Source organism: Peromyscus leucopus, chromosome 15, assembly GCF_004664715.2.
Source record: "Peromyscus leucopus breed LL Stock chromosome 15, UCI_PerLeu_2.1, whole genome shotgun sequence".
Classification (NCBI taxonomy): domain Eukaryota; kingdom Metazoa; phylum Chordata; class Mammalia; order Rodentia; family Cricetidae; genus Peromyscus; species Peromyscus leucopus.
The window spans coordinates 22,213,516-22,237,423 of NC_051076.1; the positions used below are offsets into that span (position 1 = coordinate 22,213,516).

Here is a 23,908-nt window from a genome sequence, read left to right on the forward strand (position 1 = left end):
TAAATTATCAGCACTGTTGGCAGCTTCCAAATTTACTACAAACAAGCCCATGCACTTTATAAATCCTTTCCTAGACATACATCTCATATTCTTTCAGAAACATCAAGTCTTTTCTTTGATTGTTTCTCTTGTTGGCTAACACATTACTCACAGGTGTTCATATTAGAGTAGACAGCCTGGGAATGTTCATAATTGGATTACTTCTGCAAGATTGGAATCTGCCAACATACATTCCAGTGTACTAGATTCATTTATAACTTTGAAAGGTTTTAGTTAATCCTTGATTGGTGAATCTATCTGAATCATTCCTAGAGTAACTCTTGCTCTGATCCAGAAAAACTTTGGTGAGGAGGCTGGTGTTTCAAAATTCACGTATGTTTTAATGTGACTGTGTTTTTTGGATATGACATCTGCCTACATGTGTACCCTGTCGTTTAGCAGATGGAAGGGTGTCAACAGATTTGTCTTTGTTAGTGCTCTCAGCATCCTTTAACTCTTTCAAGCCACTAGAGTTTAGAAAGCTCTGCTAAGAAAACATTTGTAAAAATTATGTCATTATTAATAGAAGCTATAAATTTCAATCTTTTTATTGAAAGGTATGCTGAACTTTTAAAAGTAATAAATATCACAATTTAGATATATTCCATTTTCTGACATTTATGTTCTATTTAATAATAAGTTGTTTCAGTTACACCAGTCTTTTTAAAAATTACTTTTATCTTTTGAGATTATAATGACTTCATTTCCCCATTTTCTTTCCTCCCTCCAGACTCCCATACACCCCTTCTCAGCTCAGTCTCTTTCAAATTATTGCCTTGTTTTTCATGAATGCTTGTTACAAACATAATTCCTAATACATAAACTTAACCTGCTCAGTTTACGGTCTTGCTAGTGTGTGTTTTCAGTCAGGGCTGACCATTAGTATTGAATGACTGATTGGTGTGTTCTTTCTTGGGGAATACTGTTTTTCCCACTCTCGGCGTTCATTAGTTGCCTATAGTTCTTTATGTGGGGTTGAAGCTTTGCTTATTAATGTTAAGAGTCAGTTTTATTTGTGTTTTTTTATTGTTGTTTTAACACGGGGTTACGATTCAGAGGCAGAACTAATGTGTTTTGCTGTTGTAAGTACAAACTATGACAGATGATGGAACATTGCTTATCTTTTAAGTCTTTTAATAAAGTTAGGATTTAGAGAAAGAAAAGCAAATACATCCAGTTGTTTATGGAGGACCTCATTGTTGTTTGATTAAATATGAGGACAGTGTGCAGAACCTGTTACAGAAAAGAACATACGATTTTGTATTAGGAATGGGAAGGGTGTCAAAACAAATAGCACTTTTGTATGTGTTTCTGATTTTCTCCATGGCATTTTTTTCTTTTCTACTATATCATTTCTTTCTTGTGTCCAGGAAACAAACATGATGATGGCACACAGAGTGATTCAGAGAATGCTGGGGCACACAGACGCTGTAGCAAGCGTGCAACCCTTGAGGAACATTTACGACGCCATCACTCAGAACAGAAAAAGAAGGTTCAGTCTACTGAAAAGCATCAAGACCAGGCTGTTGTAAGTCAAACTGCTTTTATGATTGCATTCTTTGATGAAGATCATTCCAGAAAGAGAAGGTCATATTCTTTTACTCAAAGTTCAGGAATCCTATGTCAGGAAACAACTTTCTCAACACCACATACAAAACTTAAAAAAGCAAACTCTCCACCAGCAGATGCCAAAGTGGTTTCTTTGTCTTTACAGACTAGCTCTACGCATCACAGAGGGGGGCATGGTGTTCCACATGGGAAATTGTTAAAACAGAAATCAGAGGAGCCATCGGTGTCAATACCCTTCCTACAAACTGCATTGTTAAGAAGTTCAGGGAGTCTTGGGCACAGACCAAGCCAGGAGATGGATAAAGTGTTAAAAAATCAAGCTACTTCTGCTACTTCAGAAAAGGATAATGATGATGACCAAAGTGACAAGGGTACTTATACCATTGAGTTAGAGAATCCCAACAGTGAGGAGGTGGAAGCAAGAAAAATGATTGACAAGGTAAATAATTGAAATTTGAGTATGTTAGTTTTGTGGGGCTTTTGACTGTTGGACCTCATTGGAGAGTTGATGTGAAATGTTCTCATGCAGTTGGTGGTATTGGAACTTTAGGGTTTTATTAGGGACCTAGAAGACTACAACAAGAACAAACTATTTCCTGCTTTCATTTTGTTTATATTCTGAATTTTCCTGAGTTTTATATGTAAGGTCCTCTACAATTAAACTGCCTGGGCCTCTTTAAGGTATATAAATTTGATTGGCTTTAAAAGTAATGTCATTTATATCAAAACTGAACAAAGAAATAGACTGCTGTAATTATTAAATGAATATAAATATTAGCAGGTTTTCAACCTACTTTCATTTTGGAAGCATATAAAAAACACATGTTGTGATTATCTTTGATTCTTTGTTTCTCTTTACTACTATCTTTGATGAAATCAGAACAAAATCAGTTTTTATATATTCTGTTCATTTTAGTCAGGTTTATACCCAGTCCTAATCATTATCTATATTTCATATTTTTTTTATGTTACTGGTTTATTTATATGTTGATTGTTGTATAGTTTAAAAAGTACTTCCCAATGTTGTTGTTGATAGTGAATAGTTGACCTTAGAATGAGCTATTTATTTTACCTCCTTGAAAATAGCAACCTAAGTTTGGCTATAAACATTAATCTCTCATTTAAATTCTTGTTACTCAAAATGTACTTATGAGTATACAACATTGATATCACTTCGGAGGCACATACAGATATATTGAATCAGAATATGTGATTAAAAATAAGATAACCATGTGGTTCATATCAACATTAACATTTAGAATATGCTAGTTTAGGTGATGAGTTTTCATAATTGCCTGTCAGAGAAGTGGGCAACATCCAACCCTCTGGGATGCAAGAAAAAAAATAGTAGGATTCTGTTTACTCTTAATTCTTAGTATATTATTTCTATTTTAGTCTGTATTCTGCAGTATTTGTGATGCCTTCACTGGAATATATGTATAATTTGTAGACATAAACTTATTGAGGAGTCTAATTATTCTACTGTTAGAGTGGCATTAATGCCAGACTTTGAGACCCGTTAGTCTTGGAAATAATTGTTATATGTAAACAGTCCTTTTACTGTTCTTAAAAAAAGAAGTATAGATTTTAGCCGGACGGTAGTGGTGCACGCCTTTAATCCCAGCACTTGGGAGGCAGAGGCAGGTGGATCTCTGTGAGTTCGAGGCCAGCCTGGTCTATAGAGCGAGATCAGGATAGGTACCAAAGCTACACAGAGAAACGCTGTCTTGAAAAAACAAAATAACAAAAAAAGTATAGGTTTTAAAAAGCCTTAGATATTTTACTTGGCAGTGATTAATATTTTTCCATTAAAATATTATTTTTTTGGTTATATATTACAGAGGTTAAAGACATGGCTATTTGCAAGCATCTGGAATTAAGTGTGTAAACTTTACATGTACTATGCTCTTTGGGTAAAGCAACCACTTTATTCTTAAGTGTCATTTCTGAGATGAAAAAATTTTTTTAAGTTTAATAGGAATTAAAAAACACATAGTATGCTTATCATGATGTCCATCATGAGAGCTGTATGAAAGTTATCTCTGATTATTACTTTTTATATTATTCATTTCTACATATGACTCTCTACCCAAAGGACTGGCAAGTCCTGGAAAGTTCTTTCAACACTAAAAGAGTTAACTGTGAAGCCAAAGTGAAAGTTACAGAGCAGGGACCAGCCTGGCCTGGGCCAGCCAGCAAGAAAGAAGGCGCTGCTGCAAGTGGGCTTCTTTAAAACCTGATAGGCAGGAAGGAGTTTACAGAGTGGTTCTCAGTTACTGTCTAAAAGTATCCTATGTATCCTTTGCTTTCTCAGGAGCCCTGTATTTGACAAAAGTAATACATCATCACTTTCAGAATGGAGAAACCAAAGATTTTAGAGCAAGATCCATTAAAAAAATAATGGTATTGTGTGACTGGATAGCTAATTTAGCCATTCTTCATTTGTATAAACCAGAAAACTAAAACCAAGACTGCTTCAAAGAAAACAAGAGTCACCCCATTATCCTGTAACTGCCACAGTAAGATAGCCGAGAGTCTAATAGGTCTGCTGAAAGCTGGAAGCCAGAGTCAGGCCAGCTTAAAGTTAGCTTTGCAGGAGCAAACGTGGAGATATGGATTCAGATATCTGAAGAAGACCAAGTAACCTGTAGATCAGAGACAATGAAGGGCAAGAATAGCCATACTGAGGCATAAGCACTACTTTGGAAGGACCAGAGTAGTAAACAGACATGCTCAGTCATCTACATTCCCCTTTTGAGGTTTGAGTATGTATGATCAAAGTTGGAGCAGCTGTTGTCCAACTGACTTTGTTTGGTACCCAAAACTTTATATAGCATCTTTCCTTTCTTACTCCATCATTTAAGGAGTAATTATTTCATTGACCGTGTGCCAGACTTTGTATGAAGAAAGGATTATTAAAATTTGAAAGACTGTATTCTTTGTTTCAAGAAATAAGTATAGTGGAATATAATTATAAATAAATTTAAAGTAGTATGTTGAATGCTTTGAGAAGTGTAACATGTTGAAGGAAATGTTACAGTAGCTTCCAGGATGAGGTCTCAGGTTAGACATCTCTTCATCAGAGAATTAGCCATCTAATAGCTAAAGCTGTCTAATCTAAAAAGGCTCCCATAAACACTCATTTTGTTGAATTTTAACCCAAAGCATTATCATTACTAGTTCTGTGTTTTTTGTCCTTATTCATCTGAGTAGGAAAGAGAATTATAAACTCCATGGTTATAGGAACTGTCCTCAATTAATTCTAGGTTTAACTGCCAGATGACTTATTTTTCACCATACATAATTAATGCTGTTATAGGGATAACAGAGTTAAAAAAAAAAAAGTACAGACTAGTCTTATTGAGAAAATAAAGGGCAAGAGTAGCCAGATTATCAGATTATCAGTAAAGGAGAAAGTAAGTCTTGTTCAGAGGACCATAGTTACTTTTAGAGAGAGAGAATCGAAGTCCCTTGTATCTGACACGGACACTATCCTTTTGTTTTATACTGAAGTCAGTGGAGATTCATTGAAAACTTTTCAATGTTTACTTATTTGGGAGGGAGGAGTAAAAGTATGAACTTCATACCTTCAAAGAACAATTTGGAAGAGTTGGTTCTTCTCCCACTATGTTAGTCCCAGAGATGGAACTCAGGTGATCAGGCCTGGCAATAAGTGCTTCTACCCTGTAAACCATCTCTCTGGTCTATGACATGGTCAAATCACTGTCAGAAGTATGAAGTATGGCTTGAAGTTGGGAAGGCCAAAAGGAAAGCAATTTAAAAAACAGCTACTATAATCATGAGTTAACCTGATTATGTATACCTGGATCTTAAATAAGAGATTTAGGCTAAAAATAGAGATGGGAGTTATCAGAGAGCAAAGGGCTGAGAGGTGTGGTAACTGGAAAACATACAGGATAAAAGGAGACAGAATAAGAAAGTTTTAGCAACACCAACATTGCTGGACCAAAGCGCATGAACCAATCAGAAGAGTAAAGAAAACCAGACAATATGACATCACGTAGGAACGAGTGAAAAGCTGTGTCCAAATGTGTAAGTAATAGTATCTCAGGGTACAATGATGATGAGTGTGACAAGCACAAAGTGTCCTTTTGTTTTCCCCAAAGTACACTGCATCCTGAAAATACAAATCAGTCTGTGTTTACATTTTTACTTAGTTTGGTATAGTTAAAATAAGATGTCTTTAAAGAGATGACTAAGCCAAAATGGCTTTTTCCTTGCTTTTCTGTGTTGTACTGAAATATACCCTCTTCTCTACTGCTTAAATTACTACAATTTTGTTTATGTTTTGTTCTGACTTCAATAAATAATTTTATAAGTGTTATAAATTCACCTTTTATAATCTTAACACATCCTGGTGGGTTTTATATCTAAGCTTGTGGAGAAATGTGCTGTTTATTTCTTGAATCAAAGTCAGTCATCTCCCAGTGTAATAATGGTCTCCCTGTCCCTCCCCAAGTTGACTCTGTATAGTTCACTTTCCAAAGAACCAGTCAGGTAGCAGTTTGCCCTCCCACCACACACCTTACCCAGTATACTGCATCCTAGCCTTCCTAGCTAACTGGGAAAACCTGCTGTGAGAGTAGAAGATAGACGTTAAACGAAAGAGAGAAGTAGAGATTGTTTTAGAGAGCGTTTGAAAGTAGTATTTCTCCTCTTGAATTTCATTCCATACATCAGTTCTGCAAGATGGGATCTATATCAGAGCGAGGGAAAACATAATATAAACCAGAATCAGAAACTTGGAGGGCTGGAAAGGTCACTGTCAGTAAAGTGATTATTGGACAAGCGTGAGGACTTGAACTTGGATCTTTAGCAATCATGTAAAGCCAGGAGTGGCAATACATTTCTGTAAGCACAGAGCTAGAGGTGTGTTGACAGGGCAGAGACAAGAGTCTCCTGTGTTAGAGCTCATTGGCCAATCAGTCTAGCTTAATAAACTCCAAGTTTAGTAAGAGTCCTGTCTCAGAAACTAAGGTAGAAGGGAATCATGGAAGATATTCAATATTGACCTCTGACTTCCATACATGCATGTACACCTGAATGCATACATACACATGCCTAATGAGCACTTATTTGCACACACAAACACACCACAGAGAATTTGCATTGACAGAGCCAAATAGATGCAGAGACTGAAATATACTTAAAAGTCTAGATGTATATGGAAACCAATGGAGTAATTCAAAGAGCCTCAGATGTTATCAAAGTGCCTTCATAGAGATTTCACATTTTGAGTTTTGATGGTAACACTTTTTTCCCCATTACTGTTTTTTGTTTGTTTTATTTTTGAGAAAAAAAATACATTTTTTTTTCTGTCTTAATTCTCAAACCTTTTTAACCATTTCAGTTTCCTTATGGGTATAAGGAACTATCCTATGCTAATCCTCAGAGCTGGCTGAGGGAATTCTGATTTGTCTGTTAGAAGCCTAACATTTAGTAGATTACCACGTTTCCTTTTGTTTGTTGTTTTATGGAGTCGATTTATTCTTCTGCGTCAAGAGTTTTTTCTCTTATTGTTCAGTCTTATATGCCTATTTCTTCATAATTCATCTTATTCTTTGAATATTGTTTTGTAGTAAAATATATAAACATTAAGTTTATCATTTTAGCCATTCTAATTGTATAGTATAGTGTTTTTAAATACATTTATAACATTGTACAACTTACTACCATCCATTTCAATAACAATTACTACATGTGTCTGTGTGAGGTGAGGGGGTTGTGTATGTACTTGTGTGTGTGTGGGGGGGAGGAGAGAGAGAACGCATGGATGTAGAAGTCAGAGGTCAGACAAGCTGGAGGGGATTCAATTCTCAACCTTTTGAGGTCATGGGATTAAACTCAGGTTGTGAGGCATAAAAGCCTTTACCTGCTTAGCCATCCCACCAGCCTCCTCCCATAACTCATTTTTGTCTTACTAAAACAGGAATTCCATTCTTGTAATTTGCTTTTGTATTATTATTATTATTAAGAAATTTTCTATTCATTTTTCATACCAACCACAGATTCCCCCCCGCTTCCCGTCCCTTAGTCTTTCCCCTACCCCACCTCCCATTCCCACCTCCTCCAAGTCAAGGTTTCCCATTGGGGAGTCAGCAGAGCCTGGTACATTCAGTTGAGGCAGGTCCCTTCCCACTGCACCAAGGCTGCACAAGGTGTCACACCTTAGGCACTAGGCTCCAAAAAGCCCACTCATGCACCAGGGACGGATCCTGATCCTGTGATCCCGTAATTCACTTTTAAAAGGCTTTATCTGACTCTCCTAGAGTAACCACTAGCATTCCACCTTTCTTTCTATTGGTGTCTGTCATGTGCTTTTTCCCTATAGAAGTAACCTCTGTCAGATTTAATTCTGTCTGGCCTCTCTAGAATGATCTCTCTTGTTTTGTAGTAGAGCAAAACTATCTTTTGAAAGCATGAATGTGAAAGTTTGATGTGCTTTTTCATTTAATATATTTATATGATCTTTGATATATTAGCTAATGTATTCCAGTAAATTTATAGATTAGTTAAACCCAACATGATAACCCCCAAATTTTTTTCTTTTTTTCTTTTAGTTATTTGAGACAGGGTTTCTCTGTGTAGCTACTCTAGCTGTGCTGGAACTTGCTCTGTAGACCAGGCTGGCATCGAATTCATAGAGATCTACCTGTCTCTACCTCCCAAGTACTGGGATTATAGATGTGAGCTACCACTGCACAGCAATTATTTTTCTATATTTTTATGCCTTAATCTAGTTTTTAATGTCTTGATCTCAAAATAACTTGTCTGTGTTGCAAGCTTTGCTTTGTTAATAGTTTTGAAAGCTGCAAATGAATAGAGATTGGGTCAGAAGAAAAGAAAATATATTAATTTCAGTAAAAGTACCTGTGTAGTGGAAGACTAGAGGGCCTGCTGAGCTCTACCAATAGATAAATACCCCTAGCTTAAAATCTGTTTGGCACAAAGGTAAGAGATGTGGTTATTGATAAACAGCCAGATTTTGTGAAGTGGGATATGAAAAAGTAGAGAAATTAGAAATTTTAACTATACCAGTAAGATGAAATATATCAATAATTTGAACTTATCCAATAAGCTAATGGAACGTTGTGGGAAATTATGGAGTCAATAGAGAAAGATATGGGAAGTGATGGAAAGCCATGGGGTTGAAGGAAAACGAAGCCTATAAATCAAGAAAGAAAACAAAGAAGTGAAACTGGTTTTATTCAGAAAGAAGCACCAAGGAAAAGATAGAGTTATGTAGTACCTTATTTTAAAAATGGCAGTAAAAATTTTAAATTTTACACATCACATAAAATTGGGTATTTCAGTATTGACAGTGTGCAGTTCAGTTAGGTGTTATAATATGTATCTATAATTCTAGGACTTAGTAAACTGAGGCAGAATGATGATTAGTTGAAAGTCAGATCTCAGAAGTAAAATGTAAGTGTACAATCTAGAAACTGTGGTAATTTATACTGTTGTGTGATGATTGTATTGTCCAACTCCAGAATGTGTTCATCACTCTAATGAGAAATTGCACTCAAGTAGTCTTTTCCCGTTGTTCTGACTCCTTGGCAACTAACTATTTGCTTTCTGTCTCTGTATATTTACTTAGTCTGGATATGTCATATAAACAGTCATTCTATATGTGGCGTTTAATGACTAGCTAGTTTTACTTTGAATATTCTCTTCAAGGTTTATCTATGTTGTGATATGCATTGCTACTCATTCTTTTTTATCATAAATCATTCTGTAATAGAACCTTTTATCTATTCATCTATTGGCAGATGCTGAGTTTGAGTCTATCTTTGATTAAATAATGATGCTGTGAACAAAAATGCATGTTTATAACACAATAAATGGTAAATGGTCTCTCCTAACCCCATTCAGAACTCCTGTAACAATTTTATCCAAATTTTATATTTGAAAAGGTAGTTACAAATATCAGAATCAGTGTTAAATAATTTCATTACATTTATTCCATTGAATTTAAGGTATTTTTCTTTTTAAAAGTTAGTTATATTTTCTTGGAAAATACTATAAATTTAGATACAAAACTTTTTTTAAAGTCATCTTGAGTTCTTTGACACTATATGCTTGGAGTTCAGAATAGTTCTTTTTTTTTTGTATTTATTTTACAAAACTATTCAGTTCTACATAATAGCCACAGATTCCCTTGTTCTCTCCCTTCCTGCCCCCTTCCCTTTCCCCCAGCCCACCCCCCATTCCCACTTCCTCCAGATCAAGGTCTCCCCCAAGGACTGGGATTGACCTGATAGACTCAGTCCAGGCAGGTCCAGTCCCCTTCTCCCAGATTGAGCCAAGCGTCCCTGCATAAGTCCCAGGTTTCAAACAGCTAACTCATGCAACGAGCCCAGGACCTGGTACCATTGCCTAGATCAGCATAGTTCTTAATGGGTTATTTCTCAAATGTTTTTTGTAAGGTATCAGACCCTATACTAATGATTTAACTTATAAAGGGAGACCTTACTCATCTTACCCAGTGGACCTTGCTCCTTGGGGAAAGAAATTTTCTGGTTTAAAACTTGACTATGTTTTTATTTTTGACACCTTGTTAGAATTAAAATCTTAGTGCTTCACCATCCTTTAATAAATGTAAGCCTACAAAAGCTCGTTGTTTACTGTTAGCTTTCTCATTTCTATGAGAAAACAGATTCTAAATTTTAATTGATTAGGACTTTTTTTTAGTGCTGGGCCTCATTCATATTAAATATGCACTCTGCCACTAATCTATACCTATAATCCTACTTTTAATTTAATAAATGAAGTATTGTGCAATGAAATTCTCATTTTATCCACATTTGTGTTGTTCTAATTATGATATAGTTTTCTCCTCTTGTTCCTTTGTTCACACTGGGCTCTGTTTCCTGCTACAATAAGCAAATCTCCTAAATCTGATATTACTATGTATAATTTTGACCTGTGCACCTGTTTAGTAGGTGGGATATAAGTATCCATAAAATATCCAAAAAATATCAGCTCTTTGAATAGAGTACCACTAGTCCCTAGCCCCACTATTACCATTTTAAATTGAAAGGTGTGAAACTGTGCTCTGTAGTTTGGACTTTTAAATAGTGACAATAATAACCTGGTAGTGGAAAAAAACAAAATCATGGGCTTTGCTTGTGTTGTATATAGCACAGTCCGTTATTATCTGTAGTTTTTTTTTTTTTAAATCTATGTTAATCTAAATTGAGACAGGAATCTAAAAGTCTGGTATTCACAGGAGTTTGGTTTAATAATAAGAGTGCTTCTGCATGGTTCTTTTAGATTGGTGTGTGTGTGTGTGTGTGTGTGTGTGTGTGTGTGTGTGTGTGTGTGTGTGTTAGACCCTAGCAAATTTTTAAATCTCCTGTAGTGCCTACCCTAATTGCCTACAATTAGTAAGTACCATGCCTCAGTAGTCAATTGTTTTAATTGCTTAGAGTAGCCACTGAGCTATAGGTGGGAAATTCTATAGTGAAAATGGTATGTCCATACTGTGAGGTAAAGATTGAGAATGTGTTCATTGAAATGTGTGATAGTGTGGAGTGAAAGGTGCTCTCCTCTTTCCCCAACACTAGAACATGTTGGAGGGATCAGTTACAGGTGTCCCAGATAGATACCTACCTGGGTCAAGGAAATAGTTGTAGGTAGCATATGAATGTCATTCTTCTCTTCTAAGATACATGAGTCATCTCACTACTATGTCAGACCCCAAAGAGCTCCTTTTGTGTGTGTCCTGGGAGAATTAGAAATGTAACAGCAAGCCTCTGTGAAGATTCTAGGAAGGAAGGACACAGATTAGACAGGATGTCTAGCCTAAAGACAGGATGTCCTGGCTGAAGGACAGAGCCAGATTTTGTTAGGAACAAGTTTGAAATTGTAGTTGACACCAAGTCAGAGTAGAGCAGAGAGCAAATAATGAGCTTAAGGCTAACAAACTGCATTTGAAGTATCTTGAGCTGTCCATGATGACAGGTAAGCCACTTTCTATACAGTTGGTAAATTAAATAATGATATGCCTATGGATGAAATCTCCTCGTGACAGAGTCTGGAATGAAAGATGGAAAATCTTGTAAATTTGGTCTTCATGTTTGAGGCACTCTCGAGTTCTAGACCATTATTATACCATATGTCAGAATGTATGTATTTTAGAAATGCAAAAAACATGCCTGCCTTGGAGTATATAGATAATATAACTGACTGCATTGTGTTTCTACATGCAAGATGTCACAAGCGAATGTCTGTGTGCCTACAGACATAAATGCATACTAGTTTAAGCTGGACTAGCCATGGCTATCTTACTCGTTTTTTCAATATGTTTTAAACGCTGGCTATGGTGGCTTATTCATGCCTGTAATGACAACATGTGAGAAGCTGAGGCAAAAGAAGAATGTGGTGAGTTTTAGGCCTCAATTATTAGTAAATTAATTAAACTAAATCATAACTGTGAAATCTCAAAACTTTTTTGCCACACTGGAATCTTTCCTGCCCTGCCACGTGTATGTAAAGAAATTGGCAATTCTCTAACAGATAAATGAGTAGGTATGTCTCTGATACTTTAAAGGGGATGTGTAGAAAATCGCTGGGAGTACTATCTGTTGCCTTCAGCTCCCATTAGAGCACAGTTCTGGGTATAATTTGTTACCTTTTCAAAATACTAGTCTATTAACAATGTAGTAGCCAAGTCATTTTTATTAGAAGTGTTTTGAAGTTTACCATATTTATTAGAAACCACTAATGATTGTATTTTAAGAAGTGAAATTTATGACTGATGCAGTTAACTATCACCAAATCAGAAAATATAAATTGACATGCCACAGTGATGCAAAATGTAAGGAATCATATGTGGTTGTTTTTGTACTTCCAAATTTGAGTTACTATTTTTTTCTGGTAATATAAACATAACAAAATGAATCAGTGAATTTGGAGTGAACTGTTTTGTAAAAACTATTTCTACCAGCCACTTCAGCTCTAATGTTTTCCTTACAAATCAGGGTAAAGTCACAAGACAAAGGTATACATACCCTCTTTGCTTCACTGTCTTAATTGTCTAATTCACTCTGATGTTTGGCAGGATGAAGCAGAGAATCTATTTTTATTTCTTCCCATCTATACCTTGGTTTCCATGTACTATTAAAGGTCTCATTTAACTTAAAGTTAATAATGTGCAACCTGTTCTTAAAGCAATGATAATTCTAACCAAATTCTTCAAAAACTGTATTTAAATTAAGTTAAGCAATAAAGCCATTTAGTGGCAAATTTTCCATATTTCACTGAATTTAGAGATGTGGTCTCTGTTTTACTAAATGCACATTTCAGAATTCATCAGATTATTATATGACCATCAATTTCTTTTTCTGTATGTTGGTATAGCAAGCATTTCCATCCTACAACCTGTGAGCTACATATGTCCCAGTAGAGCTGTTAATACCACCCAACACATTTGTGATGAAAATCATCACATGCATCAGCGTGAAAAGAGTGGGCCCCACTGAAAGTGGTTTTCCTTATAGGAAACGAAGGTTCCAAAGCTTATTTCCACAGATTGCTAGTTCAAGGACATATTTTTCTGTAATGATCAATGCCCCCATACAGTAAGTGTATTGAGTAAAGCTAGGGGACATTTATCCATTCGGCTGAACAAAGTTTAAACTGAATAAAACATTAAATGTAATTCACTTTAGCTTTTTTCCAGTTTGTTTGCAAGTTATTATATTCAGGTCCCTTTATGTGCCAGAAAATGACTAACTCTGGGGTCTTGCTTGTTGGGAAAATACGATTACATGACTGTTCGTCTCTGTGTTGACCATTGACAGTCATTTACTTATTGATAAAGTTGACCAATGTGAGTAGGCCAAGAACCTACTATAATTAGGTAATCATAACCTACAATTACAAGACAAAATGCTATACTTTGTGAAAATCATACAATAAAATCTTGTTTGGCACCTTAGGAAATTATATGTATAAATGTAAGTTATATATGTACACAAAAGTACAAAAGTAAATAAAGAAGAGGCATATGTTTCTTTTTTTTAATGTGCTTTTCTAAAATAGAAACAAGACACAAGCTGAAGTACTTTTCTGACTCCTCTCATGATTGGAATGTTTACATCATTAAGTCAGTCAATAAATCTACTGTATTCTGGGTATTTCGTTTTGTTTTATCAACCAGAATATTTGCTAACTATTAAAGAGGATAGCCACATCTGCAGCTGTTGGCTTCTTGTCCAGTCCAGCTGGGGAGTCACCCTGTTGTTAAGTTTCCCTGTTTCTGAAATTGCTAGGTGAGGTTAATTTAGGATATTTTTATTTGCTTCTGATGCTGTTGATGATATTCACATACTAATCTGGTACCCACACTTTCATTTTCTCTATGAAATAAAATTTTCCTCCTAGGTATTTGGAGTAGATGACAATCAGGATTATAATAGGCCTATTATCAATGAAAAGCATAAAGGTCTGATAAAAGATTGGGCTCTCAACTCTGCTGCATTAGTAATGGAAGAAAGAAAGCCATTCAGCACACCTGGGTTTCATAACTCAGAGGTATGCAATCCTTTTTATATGCATAAAATGTAAGTTTTCATCCTTTGGAAGTTATTTTAAGTGTTGATATATATCCCCTTGTGAAATAGTTCAAAAACTAAATTTTGACTAATTTTTTGTTTTGAATGAATGAAAACATAAAGCAGTTTTGGTCTAGTTCTTAGTTTTCATTGTTCTATCAAAGTTAGAATAATTACAATTCAGCAAACAAGTAATAAACTACATATCCCTTTTTGTAAGTAGCACAACGAGACAAAACAAGAAATATACACTGCTTATACTTTCTAGGAGGTATGTCTTTGGAATTAGAGGACCGAGCTCAGCAGGAAACATGTGAAAGGTACAACTTATACACTGCAGTAAGAGCCATTGTGGTACCAGCCAGGATGTAATGAGGACAAAATGACATCAAAATTCCACTCGATTTTATGTAGCAAAACTTTGCCTTGGAGGAGGTGGAAATGGGGTATGGGTTGCAGGGGAAGGCTGGGGGTGGGAGGAGGGAAGACAGGGGTGTCTGTGGTTGGTATGTAAAATGAATAGAAAAATTTTAAAACAGTGAAAAAAAGAAAATATAAAATATTTGTAACAAAGTTGCATGAGTTATTTAGATATTAAGCAGCAACTTTCAGTAGAAGGAAACCTTCAAGCTGTTTTACAAATAAGGAAAATGCAGTGCATAGAAATTAACTTGGCTGGACTCTTAAATCGGGTCATTTGTGGAGCCAGAATTTACACCTTTGGTTTTTTTTTTTTTTTAATTTGGGGAGAGATTGTGTGTGTGTGTGTGTGTGTGTGTGTGTGTGTGTGTGTGTGTGTGTGTGTGTGTTGCACTTGCATGTGGGAGCCAGAGTAACACACAGATCTCTATTACCTCTCTGCCTTATTCCTTTAGGACAGGGACTTTCACAGGCACACACAGCCATACCCAGCTTTTTATGTGGGTGCTGGGAATTTGAACTCTGCTTGTCAGACTTATACAGCGCAAATCCTTGTAATCACGGAGCCATCTCCCCAGCCTGACCTTGCTTTCTTAGTTTATTATCTTACTCATTAGGTTATGTTTCTCAAAGGAAGAGTTAGTTATAATAGTGAATGATGGATAAATATAAAATGTAAATAAAAGAAAATCAAGTTATGTAGCTTTACTATTTCATTTATATTCCTACAAATATAAATGGCTTTAGAGACAGATAAATATGTTCATCGAATAGTTAAAGCTATTCCTCTGTGATTTGCCATTTTCTGAAAATTGTCAAAGCATTTACAGCTTTTTAGTGCCCTGTATTTTCCCTTTAGAGAGTTTTCTAGTTTCTGTTTGATTTACTCCTTGAGAAAAGGTGATAATAGTAAGGATATCAGGCAGTGTGTTGATATTTTGATAAATCCAGGGAAAGGTTTTTGTGAATTACTTTAGATTACTTTTTCTTTCTTCCTCAATCCCTGCCAAGTAAAATTCACGTAGCTCCAATAAGTTCCTGCCTTTGCAGCCATCAACTAACAGGCTATTAGAACAAAGAATGGCATGTTGTAAGTATGTAGTGGTGAAACCGCTGTGTTGTGGATTTTCTCAGCATAGTACAGGATGATTGGGCACTGCTTTTAGTGCTCAGAGTTGTGGGCAGGTACTGCAAGGCTTGGAAGGGAGTTCAAGATGTCAGATAGCTTTGGTGTCCTTTTATCTACATACATTATTTTCTGTACTTGACTATTTTAATCTATTCTTGAAACCATACAATGTATTATCCGCATGAAATCATTACTTTACCAGTATCTAACCTTAGCCTGTTCATAATTAACAAAGTAACTTGGGCTTTTTTTTTTTTTTTTTAAATAAAGTATGTTTTCAGTAGCTCAATACAGTTTTCCATTTCCTACTTGGCATTTCAGTTTGGTGTGAATGCCAAGTTTTGGGTGAGAGGTGTCATTTTATTGTTGTACTACTAGGGATTGAACCTGGCCTCAGGGTGAGGGGGGTGCTGAGCAAATGCTCTACCACAGAATTAGATATCCTCAGCACCACCACCACCACTTTTTTTTTTTTAAACTTCACTAGGTTTCCCAAGCTGCTCTCACCTCTGGTTAAGGCTTGAGAGATATATTATCCCTGGCTTAAGAAATGCAGTGGTGTGTTCATGAGTTAAGGGACCTCTACACTTGTAGAAGGGTTCAAAAAACATTTGTCTTAAATACAAATCTAAACATAAATGGGTCTGGATATAGAAAAATTCTTAGAGAGTTATTTTCAGCTTAAAAAAATCATAAAAATCTCAGGCTTTGGGTTCTTGAAATCTGTTAAGACATGATCTAGCATATTTGATAGTTCCTGAGACCTGGAGTCAGCCTGAGTTTCTAGAAAGTAGAGGACTAGCTGGTTACTTTAATAACTCTTTAAACTCTGTTCCTTTTAATGGAATCAAACGGACTCTACTATTCTAGCTGCAGAGCTATGATGTTTAGTAAACTGGAGTGGACCTGGTACTCTCATTGTCTAAGAAGCACAGGAAATGATATACTAAATTCAGTAATGATAAAATCTGCTTGAAAGGGGCAGCTAGAGAATCTTCCTCTTAGACATGAAGAAATTTAATGAAGCATGACAAGCTGAGCTTCAAATATGGCTTCGGTGTCACACGATGTGACTGCATGAAGTTCTCTTTCATGAGACTCAACATTGGCAGGACTGCTGCATTGTCTCATTCTATCTTCCTCCTTTAGGAAGGGATATCTTCATCTGGAAGCAAACGGTGGGTTTCACAATGGGCTAGTTTGGCTGCTAATCATACAAGGCATGATCCAGAAGAAAGGTTAATGGAATTGTCTGCAACTGTAGAAAATGGTAATTTCTTTTTTTTCATCCTACTCCATTTTTTACCTTTTCTGTCTTTTTTTTTTTTGTAATAGATCATGTGTGTTTTAAAAACAAAAGCTAAACTTAATATAGTAAGTAAATTCAGCTTAGCTGAACATATTCATATATCCTCATGTTTGAACAGTATGTTGAATTCAAGGAAAATGCTAGGTTTTAATTAACATTTTGTATTTTAGGGAATTATAAGCAGTAAAGTAAATAATAATGTCTTTTTCTGCAGTGTTGGAAGTAAACTGAGGAGTTCATGCAATATGTTATATAAGATGCAATGTTACACTACCCACACCCAAGGCCTTTTCCCTTAAAAACTTTGGTGTGGTTCATAAGTTGAACCTTCCAAAGACAAAAGGATACTTATTAAGATTTAGCAGTTCATTTTCACACACTCTAGTTTTGTTTTTTACTGTAAATTCTTGCTATTCAAGTATAACCTTAAAGCTTCATGTTTTTGCTTTTCAGTAAAAAAAATTCCATTCTTGACGTGCCAGTCTATTAGAAAATATGCAACTATCGTTACAGTATAGTCAAAAACTAAAGATAAGGTGATAATATGTAGATGAGCCATGTATGTGTGAATTTATATTATGAATTAGGTTGTCAAAATACTGATTTAGTTTTTTTTCATTATGTTCATAAGTAATAATGTCACCCTGTGTGCTCCATAAATATGTAGAATTCTAAATTGTCAATTTACACTTGAACTTTTTACACTTAGTTTTACACAAGTCAAGACTCACTTATAGAGCCCCCAAAAGTTTTTAATACGAGCAAATTTGTTTTGTCTCTGCAGTGTTGCTTCAAAGTATTTACTTTTGAGGTGGGATCTGCTAAGTTGAGAAAAAGACAGTAGTCATTTACTTTTATAAGCTGCACTAATATACCAGAAAATTATAATTTGAAACTCACTTGGTATATAAAATTATGACATATTTTGCACTTTTTTTGTTAGTTCACATTTTTTTTTTGATTGATAGATTTCTATTAATGTGTTGCTGGGGGCTAAGTTGTTTTGCCTACCACCTCCCCCCGGGAGTACAAATTTTCCATAATGATGGCATTCATTTTATACTGAGGTTATTTTTAAACTTATATTTCAAACCCTAGTATAATTTAGCATTCCTTTTATTTGTGTCCTTTTGCACTAATGACCTCCTGCTTTGGTGCTTTTGTTTTATAGAGACAGATACTGGTGTTTCACTGAGAAGTACTAACTCTGCAGCTTCCCTTGGAAGTCAGGGAGAGAGAAAGAGGCGAACTCTTCCTCAGCTCCCAAATGAAGAGAAGCCTCTGGAGGGCTCCAGAGCAAAGGTAGTAACACAGAGGTCGGAGATAGGAGAGAAGCAAGACACAGAACTGCAGGAAAAAGAAGCAGCTGCCCAGGTACACCAGAACGAGAAGCACGACACAGACAGAGGCCTGAGTCAGCTGAGCAGGGCGGTCAATGGTGAGATTCCTAACACTGGTGGCGACAAGAAAGCCCTCCTTCACTCAGGTAGCTCTTCTAGCAAAGAGAAGAGTGGAGCTGATAAAGAGATTTCTGTGGTAAAACAAACATTAGCTAAAATCCAGCAACAACAGGAGCAGAGGGAGCAGGCCCCATGGACTCCTACTAAATTGTCTTCAAAAAGTGTTTCAGGCCACATAGATCAATATAGAGAGGAGTCTTCTAAGCAAGAGTCCCAACTTGCAGAAAAAATTTCAGGACATTCTACAAGCAGAGGAGAAAGAGTAATACAAAATGAAAGCAAGAGAAGAAAAGCTGAGGAAATTCCAAAAAGTCAGACTTCAAAAGGAGACAAGAAAGAGTCCTCCAAGCCGTTAGTGCGTCAAGGGAGTTTCACCATAGAAAAACCCAGTTCCAACGTACCCATAGAACTTATTCCCCATATCAATAAGCAGAATTCATCTGTTCCCACTTCCTTAGCATTGGCATCTGCAAGTAGACTTCGAGAAAGGAGTGACTCTTTGGATACTGATTCTAGCATGGACACAACCTTGATTCTAAAAGACACGGAAGCAGTGATGGCTTTTCTAGAAGCTAAACTGCGTGAAGATAATAATAAAACTGATGAAGGCCCAGATACTCCTAGTTACAATAGAGACAATTCTATTTCACCAGAATCTGATGTAGACACAGCCAGTACAATTAGTCTGGTTACTGGAGAGACAGAAAGAAAGTCCACCCAAAAGCGGAAGAGCTTCACTAGTCTTTATAAAGACAGGTGTTCCACAAGTTCCCCTTCCAAAGATGCTACAAAGTCAGGCACTAGGGAGAAAATCGAAAAGAAGGCAAAGAGCCGCTCTACCGATATAGGTGCAAGAGCAGATGGTCGAACATTTGCACAGTCCAGTGGAAGAATCCGACAGCCATCCGTAGACTTGACAGATGATGACCAGCCCTCTAGTGTCCCTCATTCTGCTATGTCTGACATCATGTCATCTGACCAGGAAACATACTCCTGCAAATCTCATGCAAGGACTCCACTTACCTCAGCTGACGAGCACAACATACATTCCAAACTGGAAGGAGGCAAAGGAACCAAGTCAAAGACTTCTCCTGTTGCCCCTGGCTCATCAAGTAAATCGACCACTCTCCCAAGGCCACGGCCCACCAGGACTTCCCTCCTGCGTCGAGCCCGGCTAGGTGAAGCTTCCGACAGTGAACTTGCTGATGCTGACAAAGCATCTGTTGCTTCTGAAGTCTCCACCACAAGTTCCACATCAAAACCACCCACAGGAAGGCGAACCATCTCTCGGATTGATTTATTGGCTCAGCCTCGAAGAACAAGACTTGGCTCATTGTCTGCCCGTAGTGACTCTGAAGCAACAATATCAAGAAGTAGTGCCTCTTCACGCACTGCAGAAGCCATCATTAGGAGTGGAGCCAGATTAATGCCATCAGATAAATTTTCTCCTAGAACTAGAGCTAACAGTATCTCACGGCTGTCAGACTCCAAGGTCAAAAGCGTGACCTCCACTCATGGCTCTCCATCAGGTAATTGGATCCAGATTTCTAATAACATTAGCATGTTCTCTGTGTGTGCTCTTTATTTAAAAATAAGATTTCTAGTTGTCTTAGCAAAGTAATTCAAGAACAAGGTTAAAATTAGAGGGTTAATGTCCCCTCCTCCATTAAAATGTAAAGTTCAGAAGTCAGTGTACTTCCAACTGAAGTCTTAGACAAAGTAGTGATTTCAAAATAAGAAATTAGCTGAACAGACTTAGGAGTTTTTAATTTTTTATTTGATAATAATTGGATTTGCTTGTCAGAATTATATTAGGAATTGCAGTCTATTCTAAAAGTAATGTTATGCCTCTAGAATCAGGTATTTCAAATTTCTTATGAACCCAAAGAGAAGCAATAAACCTTTTTTCAGTCCTTTTGGAAATAAATAGCTGATTTAAAAAAAAACATGTTTCATATACTTACACATTTGTGGTTGGCACTCTTGAAAACTAACTCTTCACTTATTTCAGTGGAAGAAAGCAGATTCATGGGGCAATCACTAAGTATATGTGAGCTAAACTAAATTGGAAAGTTAATTAATTGTGAGCATTATCTCACGAAGTCCTGTTGTAGCATTTAACTGTAGTAATTACCTAACGATATGATTGCAATCACTACTTACGGTCTACCAATATTGAAATGCTATTGGCTTAGTTGTGTGTACTTCCCCTGAAGCCACTGAGAGTGTGTGACCACAGCAGTGAGACAGCTACCTATTTGTGTATATCCTCATGTAATAAGCATGTTCTGATTACCTCACAATCAGCTGCATGTATGGGTGTGGCTGAGGCGGCCACAAGGGTCGACCAGTTGTTTGAAGACTTGAAGGTTTATGATTATTTCCCAGCAAGTTAAGTGAGCCTGACTCTTGAGTTTTTAGTGGAGGAACATTGGTATTTAATCTTCCTTTATTTTTGCTTATTTGTAATACATCCTCCATGACTGAAAACCAGTAGCACTTTGTAAATGTTATTTTGGTTTGTTGTTTTTGTTTTTCTCACTTTTGGTTCCTCCTTTTCACTGCTGCTTTCATCCACTCTAGTTTCTTTCCATCCCCAGTGGTCAGTGGCTTTGGTAATGACAGTCACAGAGTGTGGTAGGACTGGATGTAGTCAGAAACTAGAGAATATACAGTCGTGCTTCTTGAAGGATCAGTGATATTTTCTTTGTTATTCTGGTCTCTTTCTGCATGCCAGTCTTGATTGTTAATGAATTGATTGCTAGGTATTGTTATTCATTGTTTCTTACGGTCTCCCTCCTGAGTTCATTCCCTTTGTGCTTCACATGCTGGTGTGTACACTGATTTCCTCGGAAACACTGCTTGTTTTACCACCTCACCTCCATTTAAGCACATTCGCATAATTACGTTTCCTTCCATCCTAACGTGAGCAATGATGTAAGTTGTGTGTTACCATGGAGCATGAAGTAACTTCTCTGCTGGTTGACTAGCTCTTACCACATGGATAATCTAGCTTTATTCCTTATTCTTTAGCATGAGGGGCTATTTAAGGTGTGGTCTAAATAGAACCACTTGGCAAGTCTGAAAAACAAATATTGTCTATATTATAGACAGACTAATTTTGATTTCTACTTTGAATACAGATCTTGATACTCACTTTTCTTTATCTAAAACAAATCAAAAAGCTTGGAATTCCTTAATGAAATTCCCAAGGGAAATTTGTTACTTACATTCTTTATACTTAGCAGTCGGACATTATATAATTACAGTCATGGAATTTAAGAGCTAGCTAGGCATCTGGGGCCAGGAGATGAAATAACCTCCCTGGTCAATATTAGGGCAGAATGAGAATTCAAGGCCTTTATTACTTAGCTGTTACTATTCTACTGTTAAGAAATGGAACTATATGCTAGCTTCCAGAAGACAGCTAGTATCTTATTAGTAGAAGTATATACAAGGTGAATATGAAATATAATAGTTTGGGTGTTGTTCACTTAATCATTGAAATTCTACTATATTATCCAGTCCATGTCAGTGAAGAACATACTAGTTGTTGCATGGAATGATTACTAAAAGATTTATGTTTGGTTTTAACAGTTGAATTTTCAAGTCTTTGATGCTATAACAATTCTATTTAAGATAATTGTATTATCTTGAGTGGGAAAAGAGAAGAAAATAAGGCTTAAAAGAACATGGAATCATACTGGTCAATGTTTCTATTCTCCATGTGAACTTTAAAGATCTTGAAGTTATCTACCACCTGTGATACTATATATACTGACATATGTAAAAATGATTTTGATTCAGTATTTTGGACTAAGTCATTAGCAGGTTTTTCTTTCGTTTAATATGGTAAGCATTGATGATTGAAAATTTCTAGCAACATTGGTAGCAATTCTTTTATGTGTCCCTGGTATATTTGCTTCCACGGATTTAATGACTTGCCTTTCTCCAATATTCTTTTGGTGACAGTGGAAATACCCATGTTTATTTTGTTCAAGATTTTGGTGTTTAAAAGTAAGGGCTATAAGTGATCAAAATAAAGAAGCTGACCAGCTGCTGTGGGTGAACACCCATAATCCCAGGACTTCAGTAAAGTCTAGGCCAGCCTGGGCTATTCAGTGTGTTCCAGACTTGAACTGTAGAGCAGGACCCTGTCACTAAAGGCTGTATACTGCTATGAAGAGCTGTACCACCACTACTAAGAAAGTAGCTGGTGCTCATTATTTTGAGTGTACAGTTTAGAAAGTGATGTTAATATTTTTAATTTTTTTCTTTAATATTTTCCTTTTTATTCTAAATCTCAAAATTAAAATAGTATAAATTAAACAGGCATATATGGCTTTTGTTAATTCTTCCTTCCAGTGAAGAACGAAAATACAAAGTATTCTCAGAGAATTTTTTTCTCCCCAAATATATACAATGCTTGTACATATATACAACAAAATTTGTTTGTGCTTTAATTCCCCTCTAAAATACTCTGATATATAATGAAAATAAAATGTGTTTTCTGACCTTTTTTAAAAATCTGTAGTTGCATTTTAAGATCAATATAGCTTTGGTTAAATTAAAAAGGACCATTCACAGCTATGTACTAATAAACCCTTTTTTATTCTAGATATCATGGATAATAGTATTTTTGTAGTAAACATAGTTTGCACCTTCAGCAAGAAAAAAAAATGTCAAATTAAAGAACAAATAATTTCATCTCAAAGGAATATATAAATACATATATGATATGCACCTTCAAGACACATTCTCTTTGCTATATTAAAATAAATTAATAATGTTATAAATAAATCAGTTTCTTGCAACTTCCAAGTTTAAAATGATCTTGCTCTCATTTTAATATGTATAATAAACTAGTGTTTCACCAACCAACAAATTAGAAATTGATTATTTCAAACATTCTCAGTATAGATATTGAATTTAGTGATCTATTAAGTGCCTTCATAAGATCAGTCTGTCAAATGAACCTAATTATATAAATCAAATGTATTTCTGTAAACAGACAATTCAAAAGAATGAAAGTATTTTTTTTATTTAATCTGAATAGGTAAAAGTCAGAAAACCTTTTATATTCTATTTCCCCTGTCATCCCACTTTCTCCTTTTTTTTTTTTCTCCCATATCGGACTCCAGCCTATGAGTTTGGAGTCGCTCTTCCATATTCAGTCAGACCTTTCTAGAAACATGCTCAGAAACACCCCAGAGTTGTGTTTCCATGATGATTGGAAATCCTGTGAAATTAAAAATGAAATATTAACTATCACATCCCCCTTCAAGAAAAACAAGCAAGTATTATATACTTTTTACAGTGACCCCTGAACTTTCTCTACATTGGCTTGTTCTCTTGTACCCATCAATCTAGATCCTAGCCCAGGAGTTGAAAATAGGAATAT

At 35.9% G+C, this 23,908-nt stretch overlaps 1 protein-coding gene and 1 long non-coding RNA gene across 11 annotated transcripts in view; one reads left to right on the forward strand and one right to left on the reverse strand.

Annotated features, from left to right (window-relative positions):
- Nucleotides 1-20,807, reverse strand: part of LOC119089150 — a 28,988-nt gene extending 8,181 nt beyond the window's left edge. Inside the window, exon 1 of the long non-coding RNA XR_005092994.1 lies at nucleotides 20,472-20,807. This is a non-coding gene — a long non-coding RNA (uncharacterized LOC119089150). The remainder of the gene's footprint in view (nucleotides 1-20,471) is intronic.
- The window catches only part of Cep170 (centrosomal protein 170), a 102,108-nt gene that overhangs the window by 52,138 nt on the left and 26,062 nt on the right, over nucleotides 1-23,908 (forward strand). For 4 of the 10 annotated variants that reach the window (XM_028865507.2, XM_028865510.2, XM_028865509.2 and 1 more), the window contains exons 9-13: nucleotides 1,410-1,567; nucleotides 1,754-2,047; nucleotides 14,020-14,169; nucleotides 16,888-17,008; nucleotides 18,219-20,036. In XM_028865507.2, coding sequence (XP_028721340.1) covers nucleotides 1,410-1,567; nucleotides 1,754-2,047; nucleotides 14,020-14,169; nucleotides 16,888-17,008; nucleotides 18,219-20,036 — 2,541 coding nt within the window. The remainder of the gene's footprint in view (nucleotides 1-1,409; nucleotides 1,568-1,753; nucleotides 2,048-14,019; nucleotides 14,170-16,887; nucleotides 17,009-18,218; nucleotides 20,037-23,908) is intronic. The other 6 variants (XM_028865512.2, XM_028865515.2, XM_028865513.2 and 3 more) reach the window with 3 other exon arrangements.